Source organism: Ostrea edulis, chromosome 1 (assembly GCF_947568905.1).
Source record: "Ostrea edulis chromosome 1, xbOstEdul1.1, whole genome shotgun sequence".
In the NCBI taxonomy this organism is placed as follows: domain Eukaryota; kingdom Metazoa; phylum Mollusca; class Bivalvia; order Ostreida; family Ostreidae; genus Ostrea; species Ostrea edulis.
Window position 1 is genome coordinate 93,381,891 of NC_079164.1, and position 18,386 is coordinate 93,400,276.

Consider the following 18,386-nt stretch of genomic DNA (forward strand, 5'->3'; position numbering starts at 1 on the left):
ATGCAGTATATAAAAACTTTATTAGTATTGATCGACCTATCTTTAACAGAGTATTCTTATATGTGTATAAGGAATCTTAGATGAAGGAACTAGTTTTAAGATATAGGTGTGCTGGTACATGTATTCTGTATAAGATATATAGCATACTTGATTCTAACGATCCGGCACGCCCGGGTCAATCGGCGATTGTGATCCAGAATTGCACACGCATCCTACCGGGTAAGCTGACTGAGCCGGAAAATTTTGATAGGCAAAGGCGGCTTCAAGCTGGCATCCTTGGAGACAGTAGTATCAAGAGTTGCTTATCTAAGACAAAACGTTTTCAATTTTTTACACTGGTGAAATAATCATGATTTGTAAATATGTTGGTCATTTCTATGCGGAATAATGTTTATACAATAGAAGGTCAACATTTTCATAACTGTATTGTAGCCGGGTCACTTGATTCTTAGTGCGTCACCGGGTATACCCGGCTTAGTTGGATTCGGCTGGATTTTTTCAGAATCAAGTATGCTAATAGGTACCTGTATTCTGTATAAGATATAGGTATCCCCAGTACATGTATTCTATTAAGCAAGTTTCACTGGACTGATCTTTGTAATCCATGACTTAGTTTACAGGGGCACCGCACAACACCACAAAATACATGCAATGCATTCATTTGAAAAATCTGGAAGAGTTGAAACTAATGATTTTTTTGTCAATCTAATAAATTATAACATGGACATTTTAGTGTGAATATGGAAGAAATATAGGGTTTTACATTTCTAAATTATTTTTTTATGATAATTTTGCGTAGATATATATGTATAACTCATTAATTGTGGGTATTTTCAGCCACTCGAACTGCAGAGAGCAGCGTGGAAAGTGTGGACTCTATGGACGGATCCACCAATACTATATCCCGACCAATCGACGTCTTCATCAGCTACAGAAGGATTAATGGCTCACAGCTGGCCAGGTAAGGCTGGACACTGGTCATTCTATACTGACCAGGGTTGGATTCCTCAAAAAAATCTAAAACTTAAGGTTGAAGTTTTTCGGTTTTTGTGTAAGACATTTAAATTTGAAATTTACATTAGTCATTGACTAGATTGTAATACTTTTACAATGTTTGGTTTCTTTCAGTTTATTGAAGGTACACCTACAGTTACGAGGGTTTTCAGTATTTCTAGACATCGAGAAGCTGAAGGCTGGAAAATTTGATGAAAACCTCTTGAATAGTGTGAAACTAGCCAAAAACTTTATCCTAGTCCTAACTCCTAACTCTCTGGATAGATGTATGGGGGATGATGAACAGAATGACTGGGTACACAAGGTAACTACGTAGAAGCATTTAAACGTACACATTCAGTCTCACGAATGAAATGAATGCCAGATAAGGGATTTTTTATCTAATTGTTTTAGCTCACCTGAGCCTAAGGCTCAAGTGAGCTTTTCTGATCAAAATTTGTCCGTTGTCTTTTCCCATTTTCATCTTCTTCTCCAGAACCACTTAGTCAATTTCAACCAAACTTGAAAAGGGGAGATAATCACAAAAATGCAAACACAGAATTTAAAAATCTTCTTAAGATTCACAGGACCAGAGGAGCTGAAATTTACATAAAAGCTTCCTGTCATAGTGCAGATTCAAGTTTGTTCAAATCAAGGCCCCCGGAGGTGGGTTGGGGCCACAATAGGGGATCAAAGTTATACATACAAATATATACGGAAAATCTTTAAAAATCTTTTTAAGAACCATTGGGCCAAAAAAGATTACATTTACATGAAAGCTTCCTGACATAGTGCAGATTCATTTGTTAACATCATGACCCCCGAGGGATATTTAAAAATCTTCTTCTCAAGAACCACTGGGCCAGAAAAGTTTACGTTTACATGAAAGCTTACTGACACAGTGCAGATTCAAGTTTGTAAAAATCATGGTCCCCGGGGGTAGATTGGGACCACAATAGGGATCAAAGTTTTACATGTGAAAATATATATAGGGAAAATCTTTAAATGTGGGCCAAGGTGACTCACGTGAGCGATGTGGACCATTGGCCTCTCGTTTCATAAGGGATCTGGGCCTTTACAATTGGGAAAAATCATCAACATTTTAATTAAATTGGGGGAAAATAAAATATATAGTAATTAACCTTAATTGATATGCAAGATACAATATATAAGTAATTTGAACATCATTTTCTCAGTTAATTTGCTATGAAAATAACACTATCACAGTTCTATTTTTGTAACTTTCTCTTTCTTAACACCTTGAAGTTGTCAGAACTTTATTTTCTCTAAAGTTTCATTTGGTAGGTCTTTATTTAAGTGACAAATACACATTAAAGTAATACAGTATGCTGTACTTAGAAACTTCAATTTAACAAAAAACACTACCGTGTATACTCGCCTATAAGTCGGTCCGCCCATAAGTCGGTTGTATTTTTTAAGGTTATTTTGTAGGAATTTGCCATTGACCCGCTTATAAGTCGGTACAAATTTTTGTCAGATTCGGTTGACAATTTCAAGTCAATGTTCTAGTGTTTTTACCTATGTTTCAACAAATATTTCGAGAAATTAATAATTATGATCTGCTCAATATCCAAGCCATATCTATTGGGGTTTAAACGCAACCCTTGTTCTATTATGGGCAATGATCCCTTGTTACCTAAGCAATTATGGTCTCCTAATTACCAGTACCTGACAACGTGTTTACTTAGTGGCACGCGCCTCGCGAAAACTGTTATTGTGGGATTCCGGTATAATTCATTGTATCAACAATAAAGTTTTTAAGAGTCAAGAATGATGATCTAAATTATCTGTTAACAATATTCAGTCTGTTATGAAATATATTTCAGCCGGTATACATATGAATATTTCAATATTAAATCGGGTTCGTAATTCAATTTTACCGGTAAACGATAGATTAGTTGAATTGAAAGTATTAGTTATCGGTATGTAAATAATTTTTAACTAGATAAAAATATGTAAATACTTGTACTTTATACATGATTTTAAAATACACAAACAATACAATATGTCTAGATATTTGTGAACAATAGTCATTTGTATGGTAGTCCATGATAATCGTCAAAGTTGTTTAAAAAACACTACATTTCGCCGCCCGGCCCAGAAAAATACCAATCTTCTTAGGACGCGCCTATAAGTCGGACATAGAGTTTTGGACCAAAAATTGACTCCCAAAAATCCGACTTATAGGCGAGTATATACGGTAGTAAAAATTGTGTGTGTGTGGGGGGGGGGGGGGGGGGGGCAACTTTAATTGAGGAAAACCAGTAGTTTTTGAGTGGGGAAGCGACCTGTTTTGAGGCCTAACTTGATTGTAGAAAAATCACTGAAAGTACGATAGAAGTGAGAAATGTATTTCTTTTAATGCTGAATCTCTGTATACAGGAAATTGTAGCAGCTCTGGAGTGTGGCTGTAATATAATTCCTCTCATGGATAATTTCCACTGGCCAGCACCCGAGAAACTACCAGAGGACATGAGACAGATAACATTCTTTAATGGAATCAGGTGGGTTACTCAAACATCCTTACAATGACCCTTCATAAGGTAGGTTACTCAAACATCCTTACAATGACCCTTCATAAGGTGGGTTACTCAAACATCCTTACAATGACCCTTCATAAGGTAGGTTACTCAAACATCCTTACAATGACCCTTCATAAGGTGGGTTACTCAAACATCCTTACAATGACCCTTCATAAGGTGGGTTACTCAAACATCCTTACAATGACCCTTCATAAGGTAGGTTACTCAACCATCCTTACAATGACCCTTCATAAGGTGGGTTACTCAAACATCCTTACAATGACCCTTCATAAGGTGGGTTACTCAACCATCCTTACAATGACCCTTCATAAGGTGGGTTACTCAAACATCCTAACAATGACCCTTCATAAGGTGGGTTACTCAACCATCCTTACAATGACCCTTCATAAGGTAGGTTACTCAAACATCCTAACAATGACCCTTCATAAGGTAGGTTACTCAAACAACCTAACAATGACCCTTCATAAGGTGGGTTACTCAACCAACCTAACAATGACCCTTCATAAGGTAGGTTACTCAAACATCCTTACAATGACCCTTCATAAGGTGGGTTACTCAAACATCCTTACAATGACCCTTCATAAGGTGGGTTACTCAACCATCCTTACAATGACCCTTCATAAGGTGGGTTACTCAAGCATCCTTACAATGACCCTTCATAAGGTAGGTTACTCAAACATCCTAACAATGACCCTTCATAAGGTGGGTTACTCAAACAACCTAACAATGACCCTTCATAAGGTAGGTTACTCAAACATCCTTACAATGACCCTTCATAAGGTGGGTTACTCAAACATCCTTACAATGACCCTTCATAAGGTGGGTTACTCAAACATCCTTACAATGACCCTTCATAAGGTGGGTTACTCAAACATCCTTACAATGACCCTTCATAAGGTGGGTTACTCAAACATCCTTACAATGACCCTTCATAAGGTAGGTTACTCAAACATCCTTACAATGACCCTTCATAAGGTGTGTTACTCAAACATCCTTACAATGACCCTTCATAAGGTGGGTTACTCAACCATCCTTACAATGACCCTTCATAAGGTGGGTTACTCAAACATCCTTACAATGACCCTTCATAAGGTGGGTTACTCAACCAACCTAACAATGACCCTTCATAAGGTAGGTTACTCAAACATCCTAACAATGACCCTTCATAAGGTGGGTTACTCAACCAACCTAACAATGACCCTTCATAAGGTGGGTTACTCAAACATCCAAACAATGACCCTTCATAAGGTAGGTTACTCAAACAACCTAACAATGACCCTTCATAAGGTGGGTTACTCAACCAACCTAACAATGACCCTTCATAAGGTAGGTTACTCAAACATCCTTACAATGACCCTTCATAAGGTGGGTTACTCAAACATCCTTACAATGACCCTTCATAAGATAGGTTACTCAAACATCCTTACAATGACCCTTCATAAGGTGGGTTACTCAAACATCCTAACAATGACCCTTCATAAGGTGGGTTACTCAAAAAACCTTGCATGACCCTTCATACACTTATTACTTTAAAATTTCTCAATAAATGCGTTTGATTAGATCACCTGAGTCACTCTGTTGACCTATTGTCTTCATCCATTGTCGTTCGTTAACAATTAAACATTTCTAACTTCTTTTTGAAACCATTGCCTTTCATTTACATATTTGATAAAATGCCTTTCAACTTTGCCTTTCAACTGCCTTTCCAATTCTTTTCAAATTTGGTATGAAACATCTTTGGGACTAGAGAAACATAGATTATAAATTTCAGGATTCTTGCACCCCCAGGGCTTTAGGGGTAGGGCAAAAACTTTCAAAACTTGACAAATTTTTAAAAATCTTCTCTTCAAGTGCACATCTGTACAAGAACTAAAGGTATAGTCATGTAGAGCAGGATGGCCTCTACAAATGTTGTCAATTTTATGAGAGCTGTGTGATTTTGAGCGCGATGCTCTAACCACTCGGCCACAGAGGCCAATCTTCTTTGCCAGGAAAGTAGAAATTAATTTTACATGGAAGCATCCTGACATTTTGCAGATTCAAGTTTGTTAAAATCATGGCCCCCGGGGATAGGATGAGGCCACAATAGGACATACAAATATATAGGGAAAATCTTCTTCTGAAAAGTTTGATACATGAAAGCTTCCTGAACTCATGGCCCCCGGGGGTAGAATGGAGCCACAATACAAATATATAGGGAAAATCTTCTGAAAAATCACTGGGCCAGATACATGAAAGTTTCCTGACATAGTGCAGATTCAAGTTTGTTAAAATCATGACCCCAGGGTAGGATGGGGCCACAATAGGGGATCACAGTTTTACATACAAATATATAGTGAAAATCTTCTCAAGAACCCAGACCTGTGATTCTTCCGTCGGAAGACAAAATCTCCCGAATTTGAGCCCCCCTTCCGTTCCTTCCGTTAAAATGTAAAATCTTCTGTCATTTTTTCAACAACAAAAATTTTCTGAGCGCCATTTTTCGATATTGAAAAGGAAAAACCCCGAGACAATCGAAAGTCGTCTATTTTTCTGTCACAGTGATTGCACAGGTAAACGTCAATTAATGAGGGTACAGTAATTACTGAAGCCATTTGAGGAGTTTATTTATGATTACACAGCAATTAGTGATAATAAACAATTAGTGGATGATTAAAAAGATTGTTTTTGGCACACGCTCTGGTGATAAGGAAGTGATACCGACAGTTGAAGTCGGACGATCTTTGATGCTGTTGAAAACTTGGTAAGGAGCAGGTGGGAAAAGAAAGTGGGCTCTGAAGATGTTCGTAATATGTGTGGACAGAATGACACAATTGTATTAGAATGGATTATCTCTAACTGAACTGTATATTCAAAGATGGATACGGCAAGACGACGATGGGTGTGCACAGTTCGAATTTTCTCAATATTTATTTACACATGCATGTATAAATAGTACGTGGCCAAGTCTTGTAACATATATTTATTCACTACACGTTTCACTGGGAAAAAAAACACGTTTTCAGATATGCAATGTAGTTCTTTTATGTGAGAACATGTTCTTTATATTATTTAGCTCACCAGTGCTGAAATCTCAAGTGAGCTTAAATTTGTTAGTAGGCCTAGATCTAATATGTTGGTCAACTTTTCTGAAAAGTGATAATTGTTATAACTTGTTATCTCTGTAATAAATATATAAATATAACAAGTTTTTTTCTTTTAATTGTGGTTTTTAAGGTATTGACTTAAGAATTATCAATGTTCTTAATACAAAAAAGGAATTATCAATGTTCTCAACACAAAAAGGATCTGATGATTATGAACTCAGACACTTGTAACACAAAAAACTACTAGTAGCATGATTTCATTAGCCAATGAACACACAAAAACGGTAAAAAAAAATGTCGATAAAAAATCTCCAGTTATCAGATCAAAACTCCAGCTGAAAATTTTCAAATCTCCAGTTGTGGCAGGACAGTTCTGTCACAGGTCTGAGAACCACTGGGGCAGGTAAGTACAAATTTACATGAAAGCTTCTTGACAAAGCGCAGATTCAAGTTTTTTAAAATCATGACCCCTGGGGGTAGGGTAGGGCCACAATAAGAGATAACAGTTTTACATACAAATATATCGGGAAAATCTTTTTCTCAAGAACCACTGGGCCAAAAAAGTTTACATTTACATGAAAGCTTCCTGACATAGTGCAGATTTAAGTTTGTAAAAATCATGGTCCCTGGGGTAAGTTGGGACCACAATAGGGATCAAAGTTTTACATGCGAATATATAGGAAAAATCTTTAAATATGGGCCAAAGTGTCTCGGGTGAGCGATGGGACCCATGGACCTCTTGTTTGGTATAGCACATATAATTTTACATGCTCTCAAGTCTGACGGTTATTGTTATTTTATCAAATTAATTACTGAAAACACATTATGTAAGGAATTTAAAGTATATTCTATGTATATATTACACATGTATTTTTTAAACCAAGATCTGGACATATAAAATAACTGATAGTTAATGAGCAGACTAATCTTGTAGGTGGATCCAGGACTACTATTTATATATGACTAATAGGTAATGACTAATCATGTAGGTGGATCCACGATTACTATTATTTGACTGATAGGTAATGACTAATCTTGTAGGTGGATCCACGATTATCAAGATGCATGCGTAGACAAGCTGGAAAAGTTCCTTCGTGGAGAAGTAAATGTCACACACAAGAGAGCAGCCTTGTTTCAGATGGGCTCATCTTCTGAGGGTTTAGTGGACGGTGGGAAATACAGCTCGAGTGAAGACAGCAGTCCCAGCATTGATGTTTCACCTAATCGGGACGTGTCCTACAGCAGCTGATGACGACAGACAGAAAACCAAGTCATGTTTTCTAAAAATGCACAAAAGCTGCAAATTTGGTGGGTTCAATGTTCAGAGCTTTTTGCATCTTAAAATACAAGTGTGTAAGTCTGAATTGAGCTCTTTTATACGTGTGTGACAAATTTGAAGTTTGTATCCACTCTTGTTTAAGATATGTCTGATGCACATGTAATTCTTATGAAACTTCTGACCATATTATTATTGGTATTGAGGATCTTGAGTGTACAGGTACACATGTACATGCATGGACAGGAACAGCTGATTCATTTTCCCAGAATCACCAAGTAAATGTGTGTATGTGTAAAATTTAAATCACTAAAACCTATTGATTATCTATTAGCATTATCCGCATAGTAAGCCAATTTAAAGTTTTCAAACTTTGTTTATTCATTGCATGTCTCTTTTGAAATGTCTAAAAAAAAAAAGAATTAATCTGCCGTAAGAATTTCTAGAACTTTGATATCCATCTAGTCTACACATTTTTCATACATGTAGTCTACAGTACTCATGGAAACCCTTGCACCTTTTCCAGTGATAGAAATATGACTGTATAAGCTCATTATCAATATTTTCATGACATTTTGTTATTAAGCCAAATCTTTGTTGTAGAATTGTAGATGCTTTGAAATCCAAACTTTCCACCATCTATAAATACAGACTCTTCTTTGTCTCATTATTGTACTAAAGGTGTTACTAAGCCCATCCACCCCACCCCCACTGGTCATTCATCTTTCCTGCTAAAGTTGTTACATAATTCTAATAACCCTGTCTCTGCTTGGGTGGTCAAGTTTTCATGTGAACTTTGTGAACTGCTGTGTTAGATATTGAGGTGAAGGACAATGTGTTGATTGGATTCAGTCGATTTTCAGTCATTTCACAGGCACCTCTGATCCCTGCCATCTAGTTCTGACTTCAACAGCAAACTGGTGGCACCATCAATCACATGGAGTCTGTTATTTGATTACGAAGTGGAATGTTTTGGAAATGTCACGACCAATTCCGGTAAATCATTCTCAGAAAAGTCGCAAGTGACCTGATAGATATCAAATAAAGGAATTTTCACTTATATTTAAGGAGGTATACTACATCATTGTAATGGTCGACTATTGGTCAACTTTTAAAACATGGCTGAAAATTTTTCAGCAATATTTGTCTATTCCTTTTAAATTTAAGTGACCTGATCAATATTAGGTATGGGTTTTTTACTTACAGTCAAACCTCATTATCTCAAATTTGATGGAGCCAATAAAAAACTTCGAGGTATCAGAGAGTTCGAGATCTTTAAGTTGAAAAACATAAAGAAAATGTAGTTGAGATTTCCGCCTCACTTCAATATATCCATGGTATTTGAGAAATCGTTGTTCGAGATATCGAAGTTTAACAGTATATTTAAGAGCATTATGACTTTGTACCCAGTTTGTAGTGGTCTGTGCATTGTGCATTCAGAACTGTTGGTAAAACAAATTGCTGGTATTTACACCTTGTTAATACTGCCAAAGTAACTTCATATTTTAAGAATTCGTACATTTAACCCTTTACAGTGTACAGGGATAACAGTATTTTGAGTACTGCAGTGTGGCTATTTCGCAATTCACATTCTGTATTTGAGTACTTTATCACCAACTTCTTTTTGTAAGAGTGAATTCCCAGTATTTTTATCCAGGGTATCTTCCTTCTCACAATCATTCACCAAATATGAAATGGTAGAAATTGAAAATCTTGCAAGAAGACATTTGGGTATTTATTCTATGACTGTCTTTTGATGGGCATTATTATGGTACATCAGTTACCTTAACAGTGTACTTTATTATGCTGAATATTTGTTATCTAAGGAAAGATCACTGTAAATGTAAACACTCGAGAAAATGTTTAAAATCAGATAGTGCATAATTTGTGTCATTGATATTATTGTAATCATCTTGTTTTTAGATGAGTTCTATTGGTTGCTGTGATATTACCGTTAAAGTTCATGTTATATTACACATGTATCAATATAGAATGTAAGCATTTTGTTACACTTTTGTAATTTTCATTCCAAGTACATTGAACTGGATGGCTAGAACTTTTAAAATACTATTAGATAAGTGAACTATGTTTAAAAACGTTGACCGAACTATTTTTCCATTAATTGTTCATTAGTTTACAGAGTACTTGGTTTTCTTGTCACTTATGAATTCCACTTCAATTTTTTTGTATGCACATTATTGTTAATTATTAATTAAACAAAATGTTAGTGACTACATACACATGTATGCAATTATAGTAACTCGGATTTTAATTTTGGTTGACGATGAAATTTAATGAGGATTGAAACCAGTAGAACTACACATATATTCTTGACACAGACATACATGTAATGTTTATAAGTATTGGATTGCACTAAACAAAGTGTAGCAATGTCTATGTTATGTATTGAATCATGAACTCTCAGTTTGAAATCATGATTTTATTTTATTTTTTAAAGTATATATATACCTGTGATTGTATTTCCATTTATTGATCCGAATTCATTTATAGTTAATAAGTGTTTGCTTTATATCCAGGATGATGAGGGCATATATTATACCTCTTGCCAACAAACCCAGTCAACACTTGTGTATGGTTGTACATGCATGTCTTATTATATCAGACCAGAAGGCAATATGGAGAACTTTTTACCTTCAGAGTGCACTGCCAATCACAAACACTGTAATGATTGTATTTTGCTCCCATTTCCTTTATCTGCTTATTTTAAAATTCTCATATTTTTATCGTTTGTTATATTGCGGAACAATTGGAACACATTTGTCATTTTCCATCACCGCAAAAAGAAATTGCGAGTAAATAATAACTGCCAAGCATCGGGTCAGCTCAGACTTTGGTCCACAACTGCTTCATATATATTGTACTCCTAAAAAATGTACGGGTTAACTTTAGTATTATATTTAAAAATATAAGAACCGGTTGATAAAGCTCAAACATTGATAAAACATAAAGAACTTAGCTACTTACTATAAAAACAATAGAGAATCACTTAAAGATTTAGAGTTTTCTTATCGCCATGTTTAGAGTTTTCGCTTTACTGCGCAGTACTCGCTATCGGGTATTTGAATCTCGTTCAGTGTATGACATCTTTGTCAACAAATGAGAATACGTGTATTTGATAGTACTGGTAGCAGTCCGGTAGTACTGGTAGCGGCCCGGTAGTACTGGTAGCGGCCCGATAGTACTGGTTGCGGCCCGGTAGTACTGGTAGCGGCCCGGTAGTACTGTTGGCAGCCCGGTAGTACTGGTGGCGGCCCGGTAGTACTGGTGGCGGCCCGATAGTACTGGTGGCGGCCTGGTAGTACTGGTAGCGGCCCGGTAGTACTGATGACGGCCTGGTAGCATACATATAGTGGTAAGGTGCTCTCTTCACACCCATCGTCGATTTTCGGTTCCACCGCCGCATCATACCCAAGACGTTTAATATGAGTTGGAACTGCTCCCTTACCAAGCACCCCTGAATTAAAAGTGCAATTCAAAGGTCTTATAGCTATGACCTTAACAAAAGAGGTCACGTGTCACGACAGTCGTTACTATGATAAACAACCCTCACTGCTGCAACCTTGAACATCATGTATACTTGTAGATTGTATAGGTCCAAATTTGTTACACTTCACCCAAAGCTGTGACGTCCTCACATGAGTGAAACATTCTCGAAGGGACGTAAGGCATCAAAGTGGCTGACAAAAAAAAACTGCTTTGTGTTTGCAAAGAAAGATGCAAGTCAGATCTCCAACAACGAAAAGATGGAAATGAGTGCCGAGGACTGAAAGTTCTTTATCACCACGTCACGTTGGTATCACGTAATATGCTTGCCCAACCCCAGATCGAGTAGATGTGTCCTTATTCTAAAGCACGAAAGAATACCAAGACCAGAGTCTAAATTACACTCGCAGTAACTTCATTTTGACGTAACAAGGGAGATACTTGAAAATTCAAAAAGGTGTCGGAAAATGTCCAACTAGTGTTCTTTAAGGTCATACGCAAAGTTTCTGACATTTTTTCTAAAATAATATTTTCAGCTCCTCTATATTAAGAGTTCTTGTATGGTTTCAAAAATCGGTTTAAGATTCATAGTGTAGGAATATTGCCATACGTCGTATGTCGGCCTGGTTAGCTCGGGGGTTCGATCACCCTATTAGTAATGCAAGGATATTAAAAGTTCGATGTTTAGTTGATCCAACATTTTTCTTCCTTTCTTTGCTGCTATAAGTAATGTCCATGTATACAGTCCTTTTACAGCCCATTGCGATTGTTTGTATTTTGATTTTCTTACTCGTGGTACGTTAGACGAGTGTAGACTGATTCGGAGACTACCGCACACTTCGGTTTAAATTCTTGCTGTATCTTCCATGGATGAAGATGAGAATAGAGAATGGGGATCCTTAGTTAGAGAGGCAATACTGCACCCATTGCATTCTGCTACTAGCGATGTTCACTTGTACTGTGGTGAATTTGCATTCTGCTACTAGCGATGTTCACTTGTACTGTGGTGAATTTGACTTAACGTTTATTTTAGAAGCGTGTTGCGTGGCGAGTATACCTGTAGTTTTAGAAACAATGTAGTGATAGGTACAATTTTAGATGATATACTACTGACAGGTGCAAATTTTAAACGAAGGCCGGTATAATTTTAGAACGTGTTTGGAAATATCGTGATCAGCGTTGTATCGGGTTTACATGTATTGCGTGTTTTTCACATGGAATAACTTGCATGTATCTGTACGTGTGTGTGTGTGCAAGACCTGTGTTTATAACTAAGTGAATGGTATGTGCTGTGTATGTAGGTATATTTATATGTATACATTATGTGTCTTTAATTGAATTCCATGCTTGGTTCTAAAATATATACCTATATATAACAAATCTTTCGTTTTTTCTTTTTGTGTGTTTGTGCACAATTGTGTTTGGAATGTTGGTGGACAAAGTACTGGTTCTAATCTATGTGTGTTAAAATTCAAAATAGAATTATAAGAATTTGTACAAATTTAAAAGCTTTAACTGATTAAGTTAAGATAACGAATAGAGATCAATCTCATATTCCATAAAGAATGCGAAAGAGTAGGGCAAACACGGAGCCTGGACAAACCAGAGGTGGGATCAGGTGTCTAGGAGGAGTAACCATCCTTTTTTGATCGGTCACACCCGTATTGACTCTTCTATCTTGATCAGGTAAATGGAGTGATCCGTCGTCAAAATTAGTATGTAATCAAAGTACTGATACATGTAGGTGGAAGCATGTTTGTTAGTACACAACTGTACGCCAACTTGACCTTTGATCATGTGATCTGAAAATCAATAATGATCGTGCATGTATACTCTTTAAGAAAAACCAGTCTCGAGTTTACTTACCGTCAAATGCTTCTCGAGATAATGAAATTTATATAGCACCTTATGTAAAACAAATTACCTTAGGGCGCTTTACAAGGGGAAGAAGAGAAATGCAACTATAAAACACATTTAAAATGACAGTATGACATGAGATCTTAAATCTGTGAAATTTTCAAACTAAAAATACTATTTCTAAGACCGACAGCTAAAAGTTTGTGTGTTTGATAATTAAGAGCCATTCTCTGTAACCACTTAAAAAAATTCGGCACGCATAGTCACCGATTTTCACGAAACTCACCTGAATGAAACATCTATATAACATATTCAAGAAAATATATTTAAAAATTAGATAGTGATCATGGTTGCTATGGAAACAGGTACAATTTTATCAAGTTTGGCTATTTTCTAGAATTTGGTAGTTTTGGCACAAAAGTTGAATATAAAACATTATGAATAGTCTTAAAATTCTAATTTTCATATTAAATTATAAAACAGATCCCATATTTTTCATTTAAGAAAAAAAATGAATAATGGACAATCCTAAGTGATTTTTATAATTGAACAAATCTGTAAAATTGTGTTTAAATTCAATGGTTTTTATGTCTTAATAACTTTTATTCGCATCCACCTCAAATAAAGTGACACAAGTTTTTAAAACAACTAATCTGTGTTCTTCATAAATCTAAACTAAAACTTTTGGGAATCTGCCTATTTCATACAATTTGAAGTGAATGATTTATGGGGGGAAATACATTCTGTAACCAAGAGTTATTCCCCTTTGAAACTCTTCAACGTGATAAGGCAGTAAAATTACATAGAAACACAAATAATATGGCGGAATAATGTCTTACTGCATGCTGACAGAAGTTTAGACGAAGACATGTGGCATTCAAAATATTCTCTCCACTCACCCCCACGAAAAGAGAAGGTGTGAGAGACATATCTCCGAGTACCAGCGTTCTAGTAATACAGGTAATTATTCTATTTACTTTGAAATCCATTCACAAGCCTAGAATTAATCAACTTGATCACAATCATTTGATGTCAAATGTTTTCATAGACATTGTGTACAATTATGAATTTCTCTAGATCTGCCATAGCATGACACATGTATATGATGTGTGTGCGTGCTAAATATTCACCCTTCAACTCGCCACTGCTTCAGTTGTATTGATATGACGTCAAAATGTAGACTGTGGCGTCACACATTACAGTACTTAGATCTACTGCAGCACACTTTATTCTGTAGGGGATCGTATGACTAGGGTGAAATTGAGATAATAAATGCAAAATCGTTATCATTATTTGTTTAATAATAGAATGAAGTAATAGAATCATAAAAAAAAATCATAGATATATATTCATTTGAAAAATGCATGACCTTTCGTTAAATATATGCATATAATTACATAAAAGAAAAGAGACGCCCTGTTGTGATTAAGCCATTGAATACTTTTTTTTGCTTTTGCATTGATACATGCCAAAACATTGAATAAGCTCTCCTTCGTGAAATAAAGTAATGGGTCATAACATTGAATTTTATCTCTAATCTTTTCTACTTGTATTAGTTGGGGGGGGGGGGGGGGGGGGGGTTATGGTTATACATGTACAGATACTCAACTCAGAAGTGAATTGAGGTGGGGACACTATTCAGTTTTATTAGTTATCCATGTATTAATTATTCTTTACTTTTGATGATACTTTAAAAACATTATCAATTCTATGAATAAATTCAATTAATTAAAACAGAATTGAAATATTGCAGAAATACCAATACTGATACACCTTAGCCTATACATGTTATGCATGGGAAAATATTGTAGAAATACCAATACTGATACACCTTAGCCTATACATGTTATGCATGGGAATTTACTCTTATTTTTTTCTTTTTTGTTCAGCTTGATTTTGTTTTCATTTTATACATGCCACTAACAAAACAGAAGTATTTATTAAGGACATACCAGCAACATTTCTAACATTTTCTCTGGATTTTTTCCATCTTCTCGATATAAAGAGCTATTGTATGATTTCGGAAATAAATTCAAATTTTATATTGTAGTAATATTACTATATTTATATACCGGCCTGGGTAGCTTAGCGATTAGATAACCTATCTTGTAATGCAGGGGTCCTGGATTTGATCCCTTCTTTGCTAAAATATATTTGTACTGTCCTTATATATACAACCTTCTGTAATACATAACTTTTGATTGCAACAATTAGAAACTATCAAAATACTGAGTACCGGTGTGCTATCTCTAAAACAGACATGGTAATACGACGTACTCCAAGATTTTTTTGGTAGAAACGAGACAGAGTGCACTTTCATGAAAATTGATATATATTATTGAGAAACGTCGCACAAGTCATCAAGTGATAAAACACCGCAAAACAATTCTCACTGTTTTGAATATTATAATTAACCCATGTGTTGATTAATTGAGGTCATATAATCACCTTAGAGTTTAGATAAAACTAAATCTAGATAAGAATACATATATTTAAGTAAGTTATTACCTACCGTAAGAAAAGGGTTTGAATAAGATTTCATTCAAACATAATTTAAGGAATACATATTGCAGCTACATGTAGTAGTAGATGCAGATGACATGGGGAGAACAAGTAATACATTTTAGATGGGGCATAAGATTTTGATATGCTTGCATATATTCATCTTGGTATTTCTCTTAAAAATTAATATTATTTATTGATTTTGTAGGATGTGTCATATTGTCATTTTGGTGGGGGCCAAGTCAGAAGCATCAGTGTATGGTCGATGCTTATGTTGCCTCAAAGGATATGAAAGGGTGTGGTTCATTTAACCGGAAAGAATTTCTATCAGGACAGCAGATCACATTATATTTTAGTTGCCTCTATGCTATTGAGAAGACGATTAGCTATGATGACTATATATGCGCAAAATTAGAAAATGAAAAAGATTGTGTGTGCTTATCATGTCTATTTTGTAATATATGATTCTAAAATAAAGGTATACCATTTATAATAGGATACGACTGTGAAATATTCATCATCGGAACCCACTGCTCAAAGGCCGTAATTTAAGCGCCGAGCATAGGCCTAAATTTTGCAACCCTCACTGACAATGGTGACGTCTCCATATGAGTGAAAAATTCTTCGGCGGGACGTTAAATGATAATCAATGAATCAACCCGTGGGTTCCAATAATGTCAGATATTAAAGATATTGACTTTCCCAGCATACTAAATGACTTCAATATGACCATCATTAGTATGTTACAGTTACAAGCAAGATCTTCTTATGATGTTGAAATATAATTCACATACCTATGTTTAAAAAGATACGTTAAACGAGTGACACTGATGAACGTCCAGACTATAGAAAATAAAGGCCCTCAATTGTTTTGAATCAAATGCCAAGGTCACAAATCAAGGTCAAAATACTTCCTCGTAAGTAACTATGTAAATTGTCAAGTCATGTATTAAGAAATGTTAGTTTAATAGATTTCATACATGGTACTTGCATAATATTTCTTGCACATACATAGTAAGCAGAGCTAATATTGAACTGCGGGGGGGGGGGGGGGGGGGGGGGGGGGGGGAATTCCTCATGAATAAATGATAAATTACAATCTTTATGTATCCTATTTAGTTTATTTAACTTGAACAATTTTTAAGATCAATGATTCAATTTCAATGTCACTTAATTCGATTGGCAAGGTGAAAAAATGTACATGATAGTTTGAAATAACTGAAATATTCAAATATGCATTTTCTAAATATGGTAGTTATTTTGATGAATTCTAAAGATATACAATGCAATTTGTGATACATGTACAATACACAAATAGAAATCATGCACATTTGGAAAAAAAAACTAAAAAAAACAAACTATGCATTGATTTAATTATCTGTTACAAATTAAGAGTTTTTATGATTGAAGAACATACATGATGTATAACAAAATGAGATTTACTTGAAAAGAATATGAACATAAAGTTTGCTGTTTTGTGATATTTTGTTACCAGAGCAGCAATGTAATATGAATTATCTATCAGTATTAATATTTTATCAACTATAACATTGACTTCAGTTGAATCTGTCTATAAAAGCATTTTTTTTTTGGTCTAAAAATTTATTTATTTTGCATGGATTTCGAATTTGAAAAGAAATAGCAAATTTCGTTTCCATGGCAACCAACATGAATTCTCATATTAAACTTGTTAAAATTTAAAATCCAACATCAGTAACAGTCGGTTATTAAGATTATATACTTTGAATACATAGAAAATTGTATTTTGAATTACATTGAAAAATGCATCTCTACTGTCATATCATGACGAAATGCATTATTTTGTTTCCATGGAAACACAGCTTAGATGGTAGATTCCCAAACATGTCTCATTGTTATATGATAGTACTATATCTAATGTATGTTGTACAAGCATTTATAGATTTCAAGCTGAATGCGGGAATTTTTATCCATCATTCAAATTTGCCTCTAAATTAGCTTTTTCAGAATGTATCAAACAACCCTCTTTTCCAGACAGAATGAAAATATAACAGAATTATTCAAACCTTTAACTAAATATCAAACTAAATAATAAAAATGCTATATATTATCATTTTATAATAATTAAATAAAAACTCAAACAGCTTAATCCAGCATAGTTGAATAAAAAATGTCATTTTTCATGTGAAAATTGACTCTTTTGTGACCTGAATGGCATGCACGTGTTACCATGGCAACAGAGTTGCATAGCAACCAAATTATGATGGTTTTACATTACTTATGTCAGATTAAGTCGATGTGCCAAATTTGAAAAAAATCGGTGACAGTGCATGCCGGACCCCTTATATAAATGTTTAAGTGGTTACAGAGAATGGCTCTTAAAACAGTCAGTTTTATATATGTTACAATATAAAGCTAATTTATAAAAATGAGTTTTAAGGTAGAGATTGATAGGTTGATGCTAAAAAAATTAACCATTGAATTTTTTTTATTTTGATATATGTTTATGATGAAGCTTCGATATAAAACATAATAAAAAATCAATGTAGGTAATCGACCTTGTTTTTGAGAAATAGGGCGATTTTAACAACACCTTCTTTAGTCCTTGTAAAGCGTAAAAAGTGA

The 18,386-nt window shown here is 34.9% G+C and overlaps 1 protein-coding gene across 6 annotated transcripts in view; it reads left to right on the forward strand.

Moving 5' to 3' along the window:
- The window catches only part of LOC125673579 (NAD(+) hydrolase SARM1-like), a 34,322-nt gene extending 17,203 nt beyond the window's left edge, over positions 1 to 17,119 (forward strand). For 2 of the 6 annotated variants that reach the window (XM_048910196.2, XM_048910195.2), the window contains exons 6-9: positions 838 to 961; positions 1,129 to 1,318; positions 3,397 to 3,518; positions 7,685 to 12,803. In XM_048910196.2, coding sequence (XP_048766153.1) covers positions 838 to 961; positions 1,129 to 1,318; positions 3,397 to 3,518; positions 7,685 to 7,892 — 644 coding nt within the window. In that variant the 3' untranslated portion in view covers positions 7,893 to 12,803. Of the gene's footprint in view, positions 1 to 837; positions 962 to 1,128; positions 1,319 to 3,396; positions 3,519 to 7,684; positions 12,804 to 15,990 lie in introns of those variants that run through there. The other 4 variants (XR_008803333.1, XR_008803328.1, XR_008803330.1 and 1 more) reach the window with 4 other exon arrangements.
- The last annotated feature ends 1,267 nt before the right edge of the window (positions 17,120 to 18,386 follow it).